This window comes from Onychostruthus taczanowskii, unplaced genomic scaffold (genome assembly GCF_017590055.1).
Source record: "Onychostruthus taczanowskii isolate IOZ18803 unplaced genomic scaffold, ASM1759005v1 scaffold7, whole genome shotgun sequence".
Classification (NCBI taxonomy): Eukaryota; Metazoa; Chordata; class Aves; order Passeriformes; family Passeridae; genus Onychostruthus; species Onychostruthus taczanowskii.
In genome coordinates, this window is record NW_024504786.1 from 9,918,680 (window position 1) to 9,940,294 (window position 21,615).

The 21,615-nt window shown below is 39.9% G+C and overlaps 1 protein-coding gene across 1 annotated transcript; it reads right to left on the minus strand.

Annotated features, from left to right (window-relative positions):
• Positions 1–15: 15 nt before the first annotated feature.
• On the minus strand, positions 16–21,606 carry CFAP57 (cilia and flagella associated protein 57). Its single transcript, XM_041421676.1, has 22 exons — positions 21,447–21,606; positions 21,051–21,367; positions 19,453–19,736; positions 19,119–19,323; positions 18,011–18,163; positions 16,830–16,969; positions 15,996–16,161; positions 15,493–15,606; positions 14,801–15,013; positions 14,337–14,510; positions 12,937–13,098; positions 12,353–12,508; positions 10,272–10,365; positions 9,442–9,632; positions 8,839–9,012; positions 7,579–7,737; positions 7,029–7,172; positions 5,830–5,946; positions 4,640–4,774; positions 4,413–4,556; positions 472–598; positions 16–194 (listed from the first exon to the last, which is right to left on the minus strand). Exons 1-22 carry the CDS (start codon positions 21,604–21,606, stop codon positions 16–18), a joined length of 3,708 nt encoding a protein of 1,235 aa, XP_041277610.1.
• Between the last annotated feature and the right edge of the window lie 9 nt (positions 21,607–21,615).

The window sequence follows — 21,615 nt, forward strand, 5'->3', positions numbered from 1 at the left end:
CTTCCCAGATTCAGGTCAGGAAGATTTCTGACTGAAGGAGACTGAACCTGGAGAGTTCAGGGCTTTCCCCATCTCCTGGATTTGGTCTCGCAGATATTGAATTTCTAGCTGCTGCATTTCTATGATTTTTTCACTTTCCATCTCTGGATTCAACCTCAGGACAGCTGGGCTGGATGGAAGTTCACTGGTGGGAGCTGGAATAGAGAAGACATATTACAGTAACAAAGGTCCAGCTCATACAGTTCTTTGGCATGAACAAAGGAAAGCATCTTTCAGGGTTGAAGGAGTAGATCTAAATAGTAAGAATCTGCAGGATTTAGCAGTTTCTACAGTTAACATTAAACTGTACCAGGTACCACCAGGTAGACAAGTTAGAATGAAACACAGACAGTAATAGAATTGTTCACCTAGGACCAAAAGAGCTTCTGCCATGAGTACTGGCAATATGGAAAATATACAAGAACTACTCACCCGTGTCTTGAATTGCCTTTTTGCTCTTGTTTAATCTCAGGGCAGACTGGAGGTCGTGCACCTGCGCGTTGGCCACCCTCAGTTCTTGCCGTAAGTCATTAATTTCCTTAATCAGACTCATATTTTCCTGCAAAAACAACATACTCTATAAGGAAAGGTACAGGTACTATCTGGCTGAGCAATATGTATCCTCATATCTTTGAGAAAGACACTGGAAAGTAAAGAATCGGTATCACAAGCAGAAGGTGCTGGGCAATCAGGAGAGTACACAACATTTCAGGAAAGATCACAGTAGATGTGACTCAGAACATGACAGTATTCAAACCACGTTAGCTCAAAAAACCAATATTTGTTTTGCTTTTCTGACTGCAGCTGCACTCCAAGGCATCATCTTCCTTGCCAATTCCAAAGGGAAGCTCAGGGCCTTCTTAAATTGATCCAATTAATTCAGAATTTATGTGAAGAATTCCCATCTCTCCCTCCAGTGTCTATTATTTTGCTTTTCATTTGTCACTATGTATTTGCTCACTTAAATTATCTTTATCTCCTTGGAATTATTCAAAGCCCTCTTCATTAGTTCTGACATTAGTTTCCCATAGTCCTTCCAAATTGTGAGGAAATATATCATGCATGTGGAGATTTGAGGTACTGCTAACATGCTGTTATAAGGAAAAGTTAGCAATGTATTCATCTTTTGTTGTTTTTTTTCTTAATCTGTTTTCAGCCCATAAAAATTCAATCCTCTAATTTTTTAGTAGCCTACCACGAAGGATCTTGCTGAAGGAGATGTGAAAGTGCCGGTGAATGTAATTTACCCATTGCTGCAACAGATTCAAAGACTTGGCAAAACCAGTATGGGTTAGTACTATTTAAGGATGATAACACTGCTGCTCATGATTTAGAAACAGGAGCACCATTAACTGAATATTTCTTTTCTATATTCAAGAGAGTGAAGTGAATTGTGTATTTGCCTCTTATAAGGACAGTGAAATACCTTACCACATCAACAACTAGGGAAAATGCTAAACAGCTGCCATCATACTTGAACCAAGAGTAGGAACTATTTCAGCTACCTGTGGTGTGGTTTTTAGAACTTTTGGAACACGGTGGCAATATTTAAAAAGATAGATGGCAAAAAGGCATGTTTAGGGTACCTCACAATATCAGTCTCAAGCGGTAGGGAACCCACTAAAACAACAGGAGATAAGAACAAGGATGAATGAAGTTTTTCTATGACTATGGTGTCTCCAAATCTTGTTTTCTGCTTTTGTTTTAATGATAATTTTGGTTGATAGAGATAATTATGTTGCCACAAAAGATAGTGCAAAGCATACGACTCAGTTCCTTCCAGTATACTTATAAAAGTGTTGGTAGGTACCACACAACTGCAGGCTGGTCAGAAGTGAAGTACAAAGCTCACTGCACCTCTCAGTATGTGCCTGCACTCAAGGAGTTCAAGTTGGCAGCAATAGCTCAGGGCATGTGTGTAGCACCATTATCTAGACTTCACACTAGGCAAGTACAGCAGCTGTGCTTTAGTTTCTCCTCAGCTGAAAATCACTGACTGGAGGAAGAGTGTGGGATTCATTAAGATCTGAACTTGTTGGGCAAGAAGAGTTGCTTATGTTGGACTACAAATGCAGCAGGAGTTGGTGAGCTCAGGCAGCTCTGGAACTGTAATATTTTGTTGAGTCTGACTTGTCTAATGTAAGCCTTTAAATACAGATGAAATTTGACTCTATGCATTTTTTTCCAGAGCTTGATCCTGAAAGAACACTTGAAGAGGGTAACTTCCAATAATCAGTCAAGGTAATTTTCTTTTGACCAGCTTTCAGGGTTGGGTCGTAGCATTTGCCTTTAGGTGTACTTTAGTCATGGGGACATTCATATATGTTCAGTCCAAGTGATTACCTGCCGGTGTCAAATTAAATCCTTGCTTTTGGTCTATCAGAAGATATAATACAGAGTGTCTTGTGTGAAGCAATCTGGGCTATGTAGAAATGTCTTGTTTGGTTTCCTTGATGCTAAAAGACTGTTGGTTGACACTGATAATATTTTCCCAAAGAGGCCTTCTCTCCAGAGAGATTAGCCTTTAATTCAATATTTACATTCTGACAGAATGCTTGCATTGCAATGCAACGTCACAGAATGGATATATAAAATAAACGTTCATGGGAAAACTCATGAACGTTTATTTTATATATCCATATTGTCACGGGAGGTTGTGGCAAAGAACCAATTGTTTCAGAAAAGGTACTGATCAAATGCATGGATAAGGAGGCCATCAGGTACAATTACATGTCATATGGATGCAATCTACAGTCTAGGAAGTCCCTACAGTGCTGACTGTCAGAGACAGGACATATAGGTAGGACATATAGAAAATTTCATGGTATATGGGCTTCAGTTTAAGCAGCACTAGTTCAGTGTTATTCAGTGTCTCTGTTTTTATGTATCCAAAGAAACCATTACAAATACAGAAGACTGGAGGAAAAACTAATATCTGAATAACAGGCAACTTGTCAACTGGTAAGAATAACTAAAATTATCTTGTCAGCTCTAATCATCTGTTGCAGCAGTCACTAGTGGAGTGTACCTATGAATAATCTCTCAAAGAGGAGGGCATAGCTCTGAAAATGTAACTGCAACTGAGGCATAATAGAAAGACAGAGCTAGAAGACTGTCAGGATGTCATTTGCTTTTTCAAAGCAAATCCTCACAGAAGTTTGTCTAAACTAGTCTTAAAAGCCCCTGTGAAAGACTGGAAGGCCATGATAATTCCTGCTGGTTATAAAATCTCATTAATCTACTGGACTTCAGAGAACTGCCTTTTCTTTGAAGAAACCAGGCTGGTTAGAATCTTTGATATCTTCATCTTCCAGATGTTTTATTAATTTGGTTTTAATCATCATTTCATTTTAGGCTTACTGATCCAAGACATCAAGTATTATCATTATGAACACCATCTGTCACCCTATTCCATTAAGGAAATTCTTCAGGTTATTTTCTGAACTCATCTCCTTTTGTGCTAAAGGAAACATCTATCTCACAGAAAGAATTAAAAAAAAATTAAAATAGTGTCAGGGAAGATTGCTGCTGTCTAGCCCTGAAGAAGCAAATTATGAATAAATAGCAAATAACAGATGACTTAGGAGGGGATGAGATTTAATGATCCTGAGGAAGCATAATAAAGTAACAATGTAGAAAGGGCTACTGAGGGGAAAAGGAAATGCTGACTGAGCAGAAGGAGAGCATGTTAAGAAGAGACTAGAAAAGCTGTCCTCCTAGGATGTCTGGTGTAGAGCTCTAGGTCCTCCCACTCCAGATAAAAACAAAGTGGATCTTTGACCCCAGCAGTCACGAGTTTACTTTGACTTGTAAAGTAACAAGGATTCTGAGCAAGAGATCTTAGTACAAATAGACATATTCCCCATGTATTTCTGAACGTCCTTGAAAATTTTGGATGTGAAAAGCAGACGGTTCTTCTCAATTCACACCAGTAGGCACAGGACTATGTGGACAAAGAAGGGTTTTTTTTCCTTTTCTTCCTCCAAAATTACTTCCTAAACATTACTACATAGCAGATACAGCTTGACAACCAAACAAGGGCAAATTGACTATGATGGCAATTATAAATACTGTTTGAAATAAAAAATAGATACATTAGTTTCCTTTAAAACATCTATATCTATGCAACAGAAGTTCCCTATCTCCTTTTAGGGAGTGGGAGATAAAAAAAGTAATTTCTGACTTCCAAGATCTTGCTCTTTTTGTTCAGAAAAGTTAATGGAAGCACTTGAAAAATGTAGGAATTTCTGGCAAGAAAGTAAACCAGAACTATTTTGAAGTCCTAAGAAACCATAACAGAAAGGTTAATTAAGTCTCTTTTGTGCAGCCACTTCTTTTGCTGCCACTCCACACCACAAGGAAAGGCTTATTACCTGCAGGATGCGCATGTAAGCAGTGTGGTGCATTTCCTTATCCTTCATCGCCTTCTTCCTCAAAACTGCCAAATTCCTCTCGTTGTACTCTTGCTGTTTCTTGTACTGCTGCTGCAAATCTGCATCTTCTGCTTGAGCCTCCACCTGAGAGGGCAGAGCATGTTGCCTCAGTAATGACACTACTAGACAAAGCCATGGGCAAGGAGAAGGCAAAGGTCCTGACTCACCATGTCTGGTTGATGCACATACTTGGCATAGAGTTCACGGATACCATCTTTAATTTTTTTGGAATCGTTAATGAATCTCACGCAATTATGAAGATCTGCCTTAAATCGTTTGATGAGGGTTTCCATATTTTGCCTCTGCAAGAATGATGTAGTCACATTCTCATTTGGTTCATCAGAACACCCCATTGTGCAGTTTTCTAGAAAGTCTAGTGGAACTGGTGGAGACTCTCATATACTTTCTTCCACTTGATTAAAAAAAAGAATTATTTAACAACTCACTGGGAATGTGAGCATTATATTGAACAGTAGTGATAGATTTTAGGATAGATTTTTTAATAATAAGCCAAGATACTTTTATTAGGTAATATCAGTGACAACCTGCAAAGATGACAACTGAAAAACAGTGGCTCATTATGCTATTGCCCACTGTCCTTTCCCAAACACAGAACCACAGAGTATGCTGAGTTGGGACAGACCCACCAGGATCATTGAGTCCAACTCAGCCCTGCACAGGACATCCCCAGGAGCCACATCATGTGCCTGAGAGCATTGTCCAAATGCTGTCCTACCTTCTTATTTAGAAACAACACACCAACAATTAAGGAGAGAAGGCGAGGGACAAAACATATCAGGCATATGCACAGCTTGCTGATTTCACATCAAGACCACCTTCTCATTCTCTCTTGGTTTCTGCCAGGCCTCTCTACCTGTTTCCTCACCCATGCACTGCTTGCTAAGCTCCTCCACCTTCACCTGCAGTCCCTTTTCCTCCCTCATGTCTGACACACTGTCAAACAAGGGGTCCTTGACTCCTCCATTAATGAGACCTTCCTTTCTGTCATCCTACTAATGCCTAGGTGGCATCCTACATGCTGCTCCTGTTTAGGCCAAGTGTCCCCAGATTTCAGGCTTGGGCAGGAACAAATAGTTCAGCATTTACCTCACTGTTCTCTTAAACTCAGAACAATATGTGTTGACTCATAAATAACTGGATTTTTTTTTTTAATATGAACGCTCTAAGCTGGTTGCAGGCTTGGAAGTTTTGTGTCTTTGTCCCCACTGACCAGAGACTCTCCTGGTCCTTGGACACAGCACCCCTGAAGTAACTGTTTGCTTAGATTAACGTTTCACCAGTGTTCTGTCCCCAGCAGTGTCATTCTGTAGGAATGCATGGTGGGGGTACCCCATACCTTTTCCATCTCTTTGTGCACTTCACCAGCAGTTGCCTTCTGTTTCTGTTGCAGTTGTGCGATGTTCAGCTTCAGCTCTACGCTCTCCTTGCGGAATTTTTCCAGCTCCTCCTCCATCTGAAAGGAAGCGGGAGGAGGAAATCAGGGCTAAGAGGAGACGTGAAAAAATAACACCTAACAGGAAAACCAGAGGATGGAAATACAGACTTGAGGGAATAGGTCCCCCTTCAGGCTGAATGACAACAGCAGAAGTGTCAATTTTGTAACAACACTGCCCTCTGTCAGAATATACAGAAACCACACAAATGAATGTGCAACTCCCTGTTGAGTCACATTAATTTAAATTATGTGATGCCCCTTAAATTCCTTGAGCTGAACGGGAGCTCTACCATTCCATCTGAATAAAAATGGATGAGGGGGAAATGGACAGTCAGTACTGGAAAGAGTAAGGGCAACAATAACTAGACCCTCATACTGAGAAGAAACAAGTGGATTAAAAACTGTGGGTACATATGCAGAACACACAGGAAAAACAATAAGGGTACTACAGCATTTATTTATGACCAGAAAAGACAACATGGTTTTCATCTTGCTAGTCTGAAGTACCTACAAATTGTTGATTAGTTTGCATTTTATTTAAAAGACTATGTCACCACAGTCCTAGTTTGGTTGAGCTAAGGATACGTCTGTGCAGGGATCAAGCTTCTATCATAAATAAGTTCCCTCAATGAATTTGCTGCATGATAAGTATGAATATGTTTAAATTTCCCATGCATTAACTGATGAATATAATTTGTCCATGTACCTAACCCCTAGCAGAGTTATGTTTGCATAAATCTGCAACACTTCTGAGAGAAGAAATTTACTCTTTTCTGCCAGATCAGTAAAAGCAGTGTCTTGCAAATGCTATAGGGCACATGGAGGGTAAACACATAAGGATAAGATCTATTTTTAAGCAAAATTTAGAATTACATACAGGAACTTAAATAACTATGTGGATCACTGGTAGCATGTGATAGAAAATTAATTAGCTATTGTCTACAGATATTTTTATTAGCTGCACAGATATTGAATCAGTGCTATGTATCCTTGAAAGAAGTCAAAGAACAACCAGGGTGGAATCTTTCATGAACTGTTTGGGTCATGTTTGTATTTAGACAGTGGGCTTAGTAGCAGAGGCCAAAAGGAGTGTTACTCACCTCACTGATCTGTTTCTTCATTGTCTCAATATCATTTTCACGTGACTCTATTTGCTTCTTAAAATCCTCTATTCTGTAATTCAGTACAAACTTGAAATTTTGCAGTTCCTGATTTTTCGTTTTTAGATCATATACATGCTTCTCCTGGAAGAAATGGGTACAGAGATCTGAATCAGACCCAGCACTCTCACACAGATCCCTAGGACAAGACACAAATATGGAAGAGACAAAACCAGTAGTGACAGATCTTGTGGAAGATTGAACTCCAGTTGCAAATCTACAGGTTAGATGGGAAGGGGCAAATAATGCTGAACCATCTACAGATCCCAGAACTGGGGATGAGAAAGTCAACATCCTGAACTTGAGCTCCCCAAGAAAAGCTTAGAATGTCAACTAAAAACCAAAATCCCAAACTGGAGATCACAAATTCCTTAAGTTGAAACTGAGTTTCAGGTCATGTGATATTATCACTACAAATACTAATAAAATAAATATCTCTGTTTAATTAAGGGAGGTAATTTTCACCTCATCCAATTGTTCACTTTCTCACCTTCTCTAGGATAGTTTCAGTTCTCTCTTTAACATCTGTCTTTAGTGCCAAGATGTCCTTTTCCAGTGATTTAATGATGTCTTGCAGCTTCTGCTGTTCCAGTCTCATTTCCTCAATATCCCTGTTTCGGTCCTTGAGCTCTTTCTGTAGGCTGTTCAACTAGAGAGGCAAACTAGTAAGAACTTACCAGTCTCCAAAAGCTGTGCACAGCTTGGTCCTCCTATTCTGTAGGGTACCTTGTAGACAGTGTGGGATAAAGGATATCAAATTAATATATGATGAAAGATCAGTTAAATGCCTCTAACTCAAAGGGGGTTGAATATCCATTCTTGCTTTTTCTGTATATTCTGACAAGAATACCTGCTGCACTAGAAGGAAGGAAGGAAATTGCATCCAGCAGCAAGAAGGGTATGGATATTATACCTAAGCCTCAGCTGCAGCTAACACCAAATCCATGCAATATTCTTATAAGGTGAAGGCAATACATCTCTAAAGATGGAAGACTGGAAGGGTGCCCAGTTCATAGCTCTTGGGTACTCTCAAAATCCCTGCCTCAGTACTAAGATCTGGAAAACCAAGAAAGTTGGAACCAATGAATGGCATAGGACAAATTGTAAGGACATATGAAGAAATCCCTGAGGTCTAAAAGACAAACTAAAAGGACAGTACCATGATAGTAGAGGGTATGAAAAGAACCTTTCTGTCTCCAGATAGATACTGAACAAAACGAAGAAGAAAAAATGTCTCTCTAACATCCTTAGGCAAATGTAATACCCAGACAATAAAAGAGGTAAAATATTTTATGTCTCCTTAAAAATCCCAGTAAAGCAAATAAAAAATGATGATGCAAACAGAAACACAGGGATTATTGCATCGAATGAAGCAGTAAAAGTATTTCAGTAATAAAGCAAAGTATTCAATGATAGAAAAATTAAAAGTTAATTTCTTTCCTGTCATAGGATGAACAATATTATTTATAGTTCAAAACTATGTAGATCAGAGAAAGTGTACTAATAAAACATACCTCCTTTATCATCTATCTCTAATCATATCAGCAATGCAATCAGCAGACAGCTTCTTCTTCTGCCCAAATACTCTAAACATTCAAACTAACCTAAGAATGGGCTATTATTCTCATATGAAATGCCACATATTTGCAGACTAGATTAATGGACAAAACTGACATGCCATTAATCACATTCAATCCTCAATTATAGGTCTTCTTGTACAGGTCTGATACTAGCACAGAATAAAAGATACCCTTTTATTCATGACTCCTATTTCTCCTTTCAGTTGTATGTTGGACTCCTTTTCCTCCAAGAGCTGTTTCTCGTACTTGTCTTTGAGTTCTAAGATTTCTTTATCTCCATCTTCATAAATTTGTTTTTCCATTTCTTGATGTGCTTCAATCTGCTTCCTCATATTCTCTTTTGCCTGCAGTTAAGGAAAATAAACATTAGAGAAGGCAAGTGTAAGAGACCAATAAAGGAGAGAAATAAAAGGTTATTTGTAACTGTATTTCTCCTGGGAGAATCTGTGTTTAGTGGAATATTCAATTGCAGCAATATCATCTAAGATAACTTTTTAGTGGATTAAAGTAACTTTAGAAACTGATAACATATACATTGAGGGTTGTTTTTTTTTTTTTTTTTTTTTTTTTTTTTTTGTTTGGGTTTTTTTTAAATTTAATAATTCTTAAATCTTGAAAGATTCAGGTTAGGAATTTGGCCCAAATACTAACATCAGCAAACTTCTTCTGGCTGCAGAAATCAAAAACCAGTATCACTTAGAATCTTTTAAAATTGCTGTTTCTGATGAAATTAAAATTGCTGTTTCAGGCTGTGTGCAAATCAATCTTCCTACCTCTTCCAACAGAACAGATTTATGTTTAAGTTTTTTCTCATAAAGTTCTTTTAGCTCTGCCAGAGCCTTGATTTTCCTTTCCTCCAAATTGTGCAATTGTTTCTCGTATTCCTCCTCCATCTTCTGGGATTTCACCTGGAGCTCCTGGTATTTCTCATTTTCCATTGAGAGTTTCTGACTACTGTCAGATTCTGTTAACAGGAAACATATGGAATGGACAAAACTAATAGAAAAGAAGAGTGAATCCTGTCCTTCTGCAGCTATCACTGCATTATTATTTACTGTCTTTTTGGCAGCTGGTTTTGCAATAAATTACAAGTAGAAGTATTTAATAATTTTCTTCATCAGATATACAGGGGCTTTAGCCTTTGTAGCCATCTTTGGGATGAGAACCATGGCAGAGCTGTCTGAGCTCAAGTGCTACAAAGTATGAGTAGGCAATGGAGTCATTTATGGGGGGACTCCTTGGTACTAATTTGCAGTATTTTCATCTTGATTACAAATCTGGAGTCCGGGTATTTCCAGGCTGTGTGCACCTCCTTACTGAACTGAATGACTGCACTGCTCTTGCACAGTGAGCTGTGCATAAAATAAATGAAGAAATTACTAATGTCAAGAACCAAACCTCTAAGATACAGGGCCCATGTGCACGTTCTCATCACGGGCACGTGTATGGTGCAGTTTAGACAACCATTTGGTCTGCACCAAATACCCACATGACATACATCCATTTTTCCTTGTATCTCTGCACCAATAATCCCTCCCTGTCCCTTGCTACCAATACAGCATTTCCCCCAGTTTCTAGTTACAAACATTTGTTATAGTCTAACCTAGCTGTTGCACCTCCTTGGCCTGTTTATCCATCAGCTCAGACAGTTGAATCTCATGTTGTAGCTTCTGTTTTTCTTTCTCTTCCTGTAAAATCTGGGATAAAAAATAAGAAAAATACATTTGAATTTGAAACTAGACAAAGCAATGTCCAAATTGTTTGCGCTCTTGCCCCTGGTGAGGAATATATACAAAACAGAAATATATTTGAAATCTCTCATCAAAACTGAGATGCCATGTGTCACTAAAACAAGCTTTCCCACATATTAGTTTATTTTGACAAGTTAAGCTAAGGAAAGCTAAGGAAAATCAGGAAACAGTGTTCATATAATACAAAGTACTGATCCTAATCTAAAAAGAAAATTTTGTGAGCTACAAAAGCCTCCACTCCTTTATGTATGCCTGTGTGAGGAGAATTTGCAGTTCCATAAACTATTGTCTGGATATTAAAGTTCAAGCTGCTTCCTGTTTCACTTGAAGCAACTTTGAGGCCCTAAAATGCTGACATTTGCATGCTATGACATAAACCTAAGCAAGAGTGAATTTTAAATGCCATTCACTTGAAATGTCAGCCTGCCACTGTAAATGACTTAATCTTCTAAAAAACACAAAGAACTGGAGCGGGAAAACAGCTGAGAAATTTCTCAGAGATGCTAGGAATTGTATCTTAGTTACAATATTTTCACCTTCTTCTCACAACAACTGCATGGTCTTTCATAAACAAAAATATTCAATTTGTCTGATGGATACAACTAGAAAGTTTAGCCCTTTCAGTCTAAAGCTGTCATTGAGTTTAATTTTAACATGTACTGATACTTGGACAGGAAGTACAACTTGCCTGCCTAGAGAATTATATTCACCTTCAAAGGCATTTATTTGGAAGCCTATAATCAACAAGTCTAAAGAATTTTCAGTGTAGCTGAGATTATTATAAATATATAGCCAAGCACTACATATCAAAGACCCAAAGAATACCAGAAAAAAACCCAGCAGAGATAAAACAGAGGTAGAGGAATCCACAATAATTTAAATGGTTTTCTTGTACAAGGTTATGTTCTACAAAAGAGAGGAAAAATAGAAAGGTTAAAACTCAGGTTATTTAGACAGAAAAACCCCACAATGAGAAAGCCAAAGAACCTGAAAAAATACTTGAAGAAAACATTAAAATGAATAACCAAACCTCCTCAAAAAATGAATATCAAAAATCTGCTGGAACAATTGTAGGGCCAAAAGACAAAAGATATATAAAGAGAGCACTTGAAAATTACAAACCTGTAAAATACTGCAACTAATAAGTCACTTGGCAAGCTTTCATACTGAACTCCTTTATGTGGAGTCCGAGAGAAATACTACTTGAAGTTGACAGGATTGAATCATGTGATATATAATCCCTTACTTTGAGTTGTTTTACTGCTAGAGAAATTACTACTGGATCCCTTGCCTTCTACATCTAAAAGAAGTCCAAAAATATAACAAATTACAGGTCAGAAATACAGTGTGTGCACCAGACAGATGGACAGAATAGCATTATCAGACACAGACAATAGGACACTGGGAAGAATTATCATAGTCTTTGCTTTTCAGGGGAGCCCTGCTTCATGACCACAAAGAAATCAATAAGCACACAAACAGAAGACATGCAGGGAATATATTTTACTTTTATTAAAAAAAAATACAAGAAACCTCAGCAGATGCTCTTAAAATCTAAGCAGACAGGACATAAAGAAGGCAGCATTGAGGAGAATAATTGTTAGATCCTGCAGCAGTTGCAGCCTTACATGGCAAGGAGCTTTTAAGGCACAGTCCCATTTCTACTACTGATCCTCCGGCTCAGGCAGTATTTATGGTGCTGGTTTTATGTAAAAATACTCACAAGCTGCCTAGGAGAACTCTTGCATCCCCTTGTACCTATAAGATACTTGACTCAAAGGTAGTTTCATGCTTTATAAATATCAAGAATGTCTTAAACTGGAAAGGAATTATTTCAGATTCTGTATGGCATTTCTACATATGTAATGCAAGCTTGAATTCAACTCTTCAGTGAAAGATTTCTTAGCATTTGGTTCTGGAACAAGAATCATACCTGGTGTTTAGTTTTAAGGGAGTCTATTTCCTGAGTGAAAGTCTCTTCCAATGCTTTTATTTTTCCTTCACAGTACATGTCCTTGAGACGTAGCTCATAATCACTTTCTGTCTGTAGATCTCTCACACAAATCTGCAGGTCTAGTATTGCCCGACTCTGTTAGGACATGGATGAGAAAACAGTTTTAAGAGAGAGAATATTTGCCATTAGCAACAGCTTGTTAAGGATGTTTTATTTACATGCACATATTTATGAACAACAGCCTTTACAGAGAATCTTCAGACAGACGACCAAGAAGTTCTAGAAGTAAAGTTTCTTTGCTGTCTTAGAAGATGGTTGATGGAAATGCATCTTCTGACTTCTCTACTCTATTAAAAGTGCTTTCAAAGATTGGGGAAAGTATTAGAGAAAAATCTAATACACACTCACTGCTTGTACTATGCTGTTTGCATATTGACAAGCCACTGCAGCAACTTGCTGTAACCTCTTTGACCAAAGCCATATAGGACTGGCTGGTAACAAGCATTATGCAAGTGCAATTCAGAGAAATCCTATGGTTTTTGTTCACAAGTTGCTCCTCCTACCTTCTCATCTATATCTGATCTCATGATCAACACTTCCTCAGCATACTCAAGCTCCTGCTCTTCTTTCACTGCCCCACATTCTTTATCATACACTTTCCAGATAAATACACAGCCATCCTCTGAGGCAGTCAGTAGAAATTGGTCGTCACTTGTTACTGTCATCTTAGAAGGAAGAGACAACAAAATAATAGATGAGACATGGAAGAATGGAGACACAGTTTTATTTTACACCACATTTTTCTCCCCACCCACATACTCTCTTCATTTCTACCCCAGAAAGTCAACAGTGGAAGGAATAACACAGTCCCACTAGCAACATTTTGATTATGTCTCCTACTCCTGTTCAGCTCTGGTTGAAACAACAAAGGGAAGGGAACGAATATGTGTAGATACTGGATCTGCTTCTGGTCTCGAAGCCATAGCAAGATTTTTAAAACCTGAAACAGAAAAGACCTTCTAGGCAATTATAGCACAGACAGGCAATTTATATGACAACTCCAAAGGTCTCTAGTGGTTTTCTTTGAGAAGTTGTGTGAGCAGCAGATGGCTAAATGTTTTCTTTTGAAGCTACAACTAAGCTCACCAAGAACTATGTAGTAGTAACTGCTGCCACCTCCTCCAGACCTCCTGTGGCTGCCTGATCTGGCATAGAGTACCTGGGAGCTGATACAGCTTACGAGATGAAAGTAAAGTTACAGTAATTGAAGTTCATATTCTAATGTTGGACTGTGCTAGGATAAGTCAAGGTGCTGTAGTTGACAGTGGTACTTAAAGCACCAAAATTGTGACCAGTTTTAACAGAGAACAGTTTTAACACAGAACATGGGGCTTCCTGGAGAATGGGGACCTACCAAAACACAAGGAGGGAGCTGGCACAAGTGCTCATTGAGCCTTTTTAGTCATTTGGCAGCACTACTGGTTCCCTAAAGAAGTCTCAGGCGTCTGGAAATGGGTGAATGTGATGCCCTTCTACAAGAGAAAGTGGGACAGAAACCATCCCTGGAGATATTTAAGAGATGTGTAGATGTGGTGCTTGAGGACATGGTTTACTATAGACTTGGCAGTGCTGGGTTAACAGTTGCACTTGATGACCTTAAAGCTCTTTTCCAACCTAAAAGATTCTATGACAAAATTACCTTCCTCTTTCCAGAAGGAGCTGTATCAAAGTTCTCCATCCAATATGCCATGTTTTGTAATCTGGTGCAAGCCACTTTTTAGTCAACAGCTTAATCCCTGACATATCTAGAGACAGGACTCCTATGAATTCTGTGATATTCATTCTCCATGTGCGGACTCAGGCTTAATTTTAACATATTATGCTATGACTTGAGAAGGAAGATCAGCCCTAAAGGAGCTGTGTGCAGCTGGCACCAGAGGGAAAAGAAAGAACTCTGTGCTACCTTTGTAACAGCACCTGCATGGGCCTGGTACTCGCTGAAATCCTTCTTCAGAGTTAATGGGTACTTCATAGCTCGAACTGTCCCCAGGGAGGTACCAACAAACACCAGGTGTCCGGAGCGAGAGACGGCGACAGTCGTATAAACAACGTCATGGGCCGGCACCTCGTGCTGGATCTACAGAAACCAACAGCACAAACCACCACACAAACCTCGGATTACAGTAATATTGCCAAGTTAGTTTGTTAGCTGGATTAGAAGATTTCTAGGTAAATGCAAGTAAAATTACAAACATATAAAACTACAACAAAATCTCTGGTTTCATTGTAAAACACATAAAAACACAAAAGTGTCAGTAAATATCACAGCTTTCAAAACCAGACCGGTTCCTATTTGCCAAATGGATGAAAGCAAAGCAGCAGTACCCTCCCCAGAGAATGTAGCAAAATCCAGGTTTGCTAGCTCACCGAAGACTCTGAAATTTCTTTGAGAGTTTGGTCAGATCCAACAGCAAAGATAATTTTGGCATCATAAGTCAGGGAAATGCTGCTGTAGATGCAGGTCTTGAGCACACACTCTGACTCCTTTTTCCCTGTCAACAAATTCCACTCATACACAGCACCATGTGTGTCACAGGAGACAAGTTTGGTGTCATCTGCACTCCATTTAATTGCATGTACCTGGCAAAAGCAAAACACACCAAGGATCTTGATGTGTATATTATAGACATACAACATGGAGTCATTGTACTGCTAAAGCCATGACAGAATCATACTCTTCAGGATCGTACTTCAAAGTCTTACTGAAAAGCCTCCAGATGTTTCTCAACCAATTCTATTTTAGCATTAGAAAAAAGCAAAACTAGCAAGAACTACTTTATGAACACACTATCAGGAAAAAGTTGATTTCAATATGGAGTAGTAGATTTTATTTTTGTAATATATTACTGGGATATTTTACTTTGTTCAGCTAACTGTCAACCATTCACTTCCAATTTAAGGGCAGACTTTTCAGGTGTATCTAGTGCATGAACATTTTGCCTTCTGACCAATGTTGGGGCCATCTCAAGATCCAAAATTGTACTTTATCTCTTCAAAATGCATATTATCAACTAGTTAATACATGAATAAGTTGTACTGTGTAAGATTTGTTTACTAACCTTCCCAGTATGTCCTTTCAGATTAGTAACATTCTCAAAGGTGATGCTGGAATAAATTTGAATCACATTTCCATTAACTACAGCAAAAAGATGGCCTCCATTACTGAATGAGCACTACAAAAAGAACATAACCACCCATTACTGCAGATGGAATGGATAAAAACATTCATGCATTGAATTTCAATTACATACTTTAATATCAAATTCTTGCATGAAAAGAAAACTCCATTACTTAATTAGCCACTTATAGTTTTCTTAATCAATGCTTTCCCCTGTAAAATTCAGTTCTGGAGTATTTCTGAGCAAATTATCCCTTCTGCTGCTTCCCAGATCCACACTCACACATCAGCCTCTGGGCCTGTTCTCCAATAGTCAGAAACAATTTCTCTAAGATTTGATATAGGACATCATATATAGTACTGCTAGGATGTATTGGAGAAATTATTTTCTGTCATGTTCTACAGCACTCTGTTCCCCAATTTCATTTTTGCACCACTCCTTACCTCTCTACACTTTTTCACAGCAAACTCCTTGAAAACGTGCATGTCCTCATACAAGACACTTATAAATCGTAGTTTGTCAGAAAACCCAACCAAACAGAAAAGGCCAGTGGGATGAAGTGATACTGTGTATGCTTCCTCCTGATATTCCTTACACAGCTCCAAAGTGCTGAAAGAGAAAACCACTGAGCAGTATGGAACAGGACAAACTCCCCATTGCACACTTGACAGGATATTATCTGGCCCAGCAAGGACGCCTGCAGCTAAAATCTGACTCTGCCTTGTCCTTGAGGAAGTGTGTTGTTACACAGTTAAGTAGTGATCACAGAGATGTTACAGGAAATAACAGCAAATCTGACTTTCTGGTTCACAGAGAAGGTGTGGATGGTGCAAGAGCAAATCCTTGTGTACTGTAATATGATGAAGAAGGTAAATGAATTGCTGATTGCAATCCTACACAAGCACCTCTTGAGATTTGTTTTGCCCTCCAGGGAATCTCAAGAGCTGGAGTCATTTTGCTTAAGATCTATGCCTAAGAAGCAGGATATGGAGCAACAGTATCTTAAGACAAAGCTGAATGAAAGAGTTTTTTCCAAAACACAAGAAGTCTGACATGAAAATATCTTAATAGAAAAGGCTTTGTATTATTTTGGCACCAGTTTTAAAGGCACTGCATATTCACACTCCCCAAATCATGTCAGTAATACCATTTACATCCCACACCACACAAAAATTTTACCAGAACAACACTCTCATTCATATGAGATTGCTGCTGTTGCCTCCTAAATACAAGATACAAAAAGCAAGGGGTAATAACAAATACAAACAACTCTTTACTTTGTCTTGTAATTCCAGATGCGGACAGATCTATCCAGGGAACATGTAGCAAGGATGGGTTTCCAAATACACATGTCCAGGCCAGTGATTGAATTAGAATGCAATGGGAAATTCATATATGCAAAATAAGATATCTTCTCCTGAGAAGGAATGAGAACATTAAGAAATCACAAATATTTCATTTCAAGCAGTAAGGCAGATAAAAAAGTCTATCATGGGTCTTTGCATACAGTTGTAGAATAGATTTGAGGGAACCACTTAATCCTTTCACTGCACTGGTCTGAACAAAACAATCCTAAAAGCCTAACAATGCTAGTTTTAAGTTTATAATTAATAATCAAGAAAAGTGATGCAGGGCAGAGCAGTGAGAGCAGAACATAATTGCAGGTATATAAAAAAGGCAAGTTAGATAAATAAATAAAACTGGACCTGCAAGAATTCAGTTAATACCTTCTGGTCAGGCAGATACTTAAAAAAAAAGTCTAGTGCTGAGTGATAGAAAACTTCACTAGGATGTCTAGCTACCACATGCTGGAAGTGAAGCACCAATAAAACGTTAGGCTGCATGTGGAAACAAAACCCCTAACTACAACCCCTCTTCCTGTAAAGATCTTTCTGTATGCCCTTACACAGGTTAGGTACTCAATTCCATAAAAGTCTATTTAATGATAATACATTTTTCACTTATCTTTGTATTATTTTATTCCTTCAGAGTAGGGAAGGTTTTTCATTATGTTTGTGTTTCACAGACAGGTTTCACTTCTAGCTAAGACTTCACCAACTATCATTTTAGAGTAGAAGGAGATTCCCATGGCTGTTCCAGCTTTATCATTGCAATAAAGTTTCTGCATATTACAGTGGAGCATGAGCCACAGAGCTACATTGAGGATATCTCAGTCAAAGCCTTAGTGAAGTGGTTCAGCAGTAACAGGCACCCTTTAATGGTCTTAAGTGTTCTCTATCCTGCTGAAAAGCATCAACGATTTGCAGGGAGGGAGGCTTGAGCAAGGGGCTATAGAAATACTGCCCTCAGAGAAGCACACCAAGCACTTCAGATGTTGAGCTTTAAGGGTTCATTTGAAGGATTTAATGAGAATGCATCACAGAAAACAACACTGGCTAGCATGTAGTATTACAATACTGGACATGAAAGCTGTGCAATGTGACTGAACTGCACTTACCCTTACAAGTTTGGTGGAGAACATAGTAAACAAGTAGAGCTGATTTTTATTTGTGCTAACGACCATCATTTCCTCAGAGGGGCTGAAGCATATACATGTAATGTCCTGTCTGCTTGACTTTTTTGGGTCAGTGCTGAACAGGTCCTGAGGCAGCTGCACAAGAAAGGCATCCTGTGGGGTGTGCCAGTTTCTATGTTTTGGTAGTAGGCATGCACACACACAAACTTTTGTTGTAATGCTCCTCTAATAAGCACATACATAATATCAGCAAGAGAGCTTGGATATTTAATAGCACATAACTACTGCAAGGCATGGAGTAGAGGACGGGAGGACAACCTAATGGTATTAATAACATCACAGCTGAAATGAAGTATCAGGGGACATTTTAGCAGTAATATGAAGTACTGCACTAAACAAGAATTGGTTGTAGAAAAACATGAAGAAAAAAACCTAGCAAGTGTCAGAATGAAAACTGCCTAAAAGTTGTGATTAGAATAACAGTTCTTTGTAATGTAACATTAAGGTAGATAAGTCTTATTGCAGGATCTCATGCACAGGGGAGATCTGACCTTTTAGAATGAGAGTATGAAGTCTTGACCAGCTCATTAGAGTTAAATGTTCTAATCCAGAGATTTCAGTAGGTCAATGCATACAGTTTGCTATAGAACAGTTAGAAGGATTATTTAAGAATGCATAGGTCTCATGACAGTTCTAATAAATACCTGTTTTTTTCCAAGGAGAAAAGCTTCTCCTTGGAAAAAAACAAGCCAGCCAAGTTCTTCAAAACTGATGTAAACTATCTCTTAGTCCTAAAAGTCACCACAAATAAAAGTTTCTTAAAGGTTTCCTGAAGTTTAGCAGCCTCAAAGCACATTTTATATGTGGGAAGGAAACATACAGAACTACCTTGCAGAAGGTCATCAGGCACTGACTATCAGTGTGACCTTTGGCAACTCCCTTTGACATCACCAGGACAGTTAGCTAATCCTTACAATGCAGTTTAGCAGTGTGCTAAAAATTATTATTAATAACTGAATCAGAAACACTCACAGTTCTCTAGACAGGGCTCTGCTGCATAATTGCTTACAAAAGCTTTTTCCCTCCTTACCCAGACTTCTTGTCTCTCCTCGTAGACCTCCTTTTCACTGGTCTTCTCAAACAGAAGAACAACTCCTGGGCTAGGTGAACATGCAAAGCCTTTGGAATATGCTGCAACTGCAGATATTTGAGGCAAAGAATGCTGTTGTGAACCATTATCTTCAAAGGCCACTCCACTAGAAACAACAGAAATGTAATTAGGAAATGCATAAAGACTTAAAAATAAAGAAGCACATATGAAAAAATGCTAAGCAGCAACTGGCAACATAAACTGGATGGGAAGGAAGGAACTAATCTGCCTGCAAAAGCATGGAACTACTACTATTAACATTGAACAGATTTACCTCTCATATTCTTTTGTTGTTTCTTCTTCTGGTTTCCTGGGTGGTTTTCTGTACTCCAAACTTTTCTCCCAGAGCAGCTCTCCAGTTTCAAACAAGCTAAGTTTGCCTGTGTCAGTGCCACATATAACTTCCTCCTCGGACAGCCAGGCATGGCACAAGTAGTTTTCTGGCTCTCCTCTTTGTAAATTCATCTGCTTTAAATATCCTTCACTGTACTTGAAAAGTTTAAAAAAGCCATTTCCAGTGATACAAACCTGGGTATTGTCTTGAGGATTAAAGCTCACCTATGGAACAAAAAAGAGAGGAAGTATTTTTTTCAAATATGTTCACAAATATTATTCCTGTTCTGAAGACTTTCTATACCAGATATAGGAAAACAAACAAGGGAAGATGGTTCACAGAACCATACAGGAATACCAAAGAGAGTAAGATTAGCCACCATAACTACATACTGCAGTTTTCCTCCTTTCAAAAGTGTGTCTATTAAAATTGAATTACAAAAGTAAGGCTAAAATACCTCTTTACTACTGACTAACAAATTTTTCCAGTAGCAAGCTTCCTGAAAAATGGGGACCATTTGTTCTCAAAAGGCCGGGAATAAGTTCTGCATTCCTGTGTTTCAAGGTAACAGTATGTACGTGAATTCACATAATTAGGTTGTTTATTTGTGAAAATGATGGAATAGCCATCTCAATACTCAACATGAAGGATAGGAAGGGTAGTTTGAAGTAATTTTTCTGTGCTTTATGGGACTTTACACAGCCAGAGTCTTTACACTCCCCTCTCTTTAGGGATTGAGCTCATGAATTCAGTAGTTCAGCCAACCTCTGCTTGTAGCTGTACCCCAGAAAAAATGGCAGCTGGAGTTCAACCAAGACATGGACTGAAAGGATCAGATCTCCCTACGTGAAAGAATCTAAAAAGGAGCACCCAAAGCTGGATGCAGAAATCATTTGTGTGCCATCAGTCTGCTCCTAGCCACTCTTCTCCTCTGCTCTGAACACAGAAGACTGCAGGAAGGAAAAGGTGCATTGAGAGCTTCCAAGTGTGTTACAACTATTGAGCACAGCCCACCTATTTAGTGAGTGCTTTTGCAGGGACACAAGGGACACATTGCACACTCACTGGCCTGTTGTACTGGCCCTGTAACACAGATCTCACGTGATGTAAGGTAATCTCATGTGATCCACCAGATACAGACATGAGAATGCCTATTATGGGTCAGTGCAAAACTTTATTTAGCCTAGGGTCCTACTGCTGAGGGAGGACAACAGCAGATGTCAAGAAAGGTCAGAGAAACTGTATGAAATCTGCAGTGTGGAGCCCTCTCCTCTCTTGCCGTGGATAAAAAGCCATGTGGCCACGGGAAAACGCACGGTGCACATGTCCTGAAGGATGAACGTATGGCACACCTCGCACCTGCGACTTGCTGAACTAAAGTTTGATCGTTTTATCCACCTTTTTGAAAAGTGAAGCGTGCTCCCGAAGAACCAGTCGTCTGCGAACGGGAGCGTTAACAATGAGCGGCAGGGACGCCGGCACAGCTCGGCTTTGGGAGCTCTGGAAGCCCTGGAAGCAGGCGGTGCTGGAGCCCTTACCTGGCAGGGGCCGTCGCCCGCGGCCTGGACGCGGACGGCCGCCGCCAGCTGCTGCTTCTCCCAGAGCCAGCAGGTGAGGTGCCCCTCGGGGGGCGCCGTGGCGGCCGCCAGGAACCGGCTGTCGGGGGAGAAGGCCAGGGACACCGTCTGCCGCGCCGGCAGCCCGTCGGCGGCCAGCACCTTGCGGCGCCGCGCCCGCTCCGCCGTCAGCTCGTAGACCGCCAGCACCGGCTGCTCCCCCGCCGCCTCCGACACCGCCAGGAACCGCCGGTCGGGGCTGACGGCCAGCGCCTGCACGCCCCGGCTCTTCTCCGTGCCTGCGGGGAGGAGAGCGGTCAGGCGGGCCGGAGTCGGGAACGGGACCGGGGTTAGGGTCGGGAGCGGGGTCGGTGCCACCTGGGATGAAGTTGTGCCACTTGTGCTCGAGGTGCAGCCGCAGGCAGCCCGACCCCGCGGCGTGCAGCACCACCTGCTCCTCCAGGAAGCAGACACCGCCGGCCACCCGCGGCCGGCAGCCGAACACGGCCACGGGCAGCACGGCCGCCGCCGCCGCCATGCTGCCGCT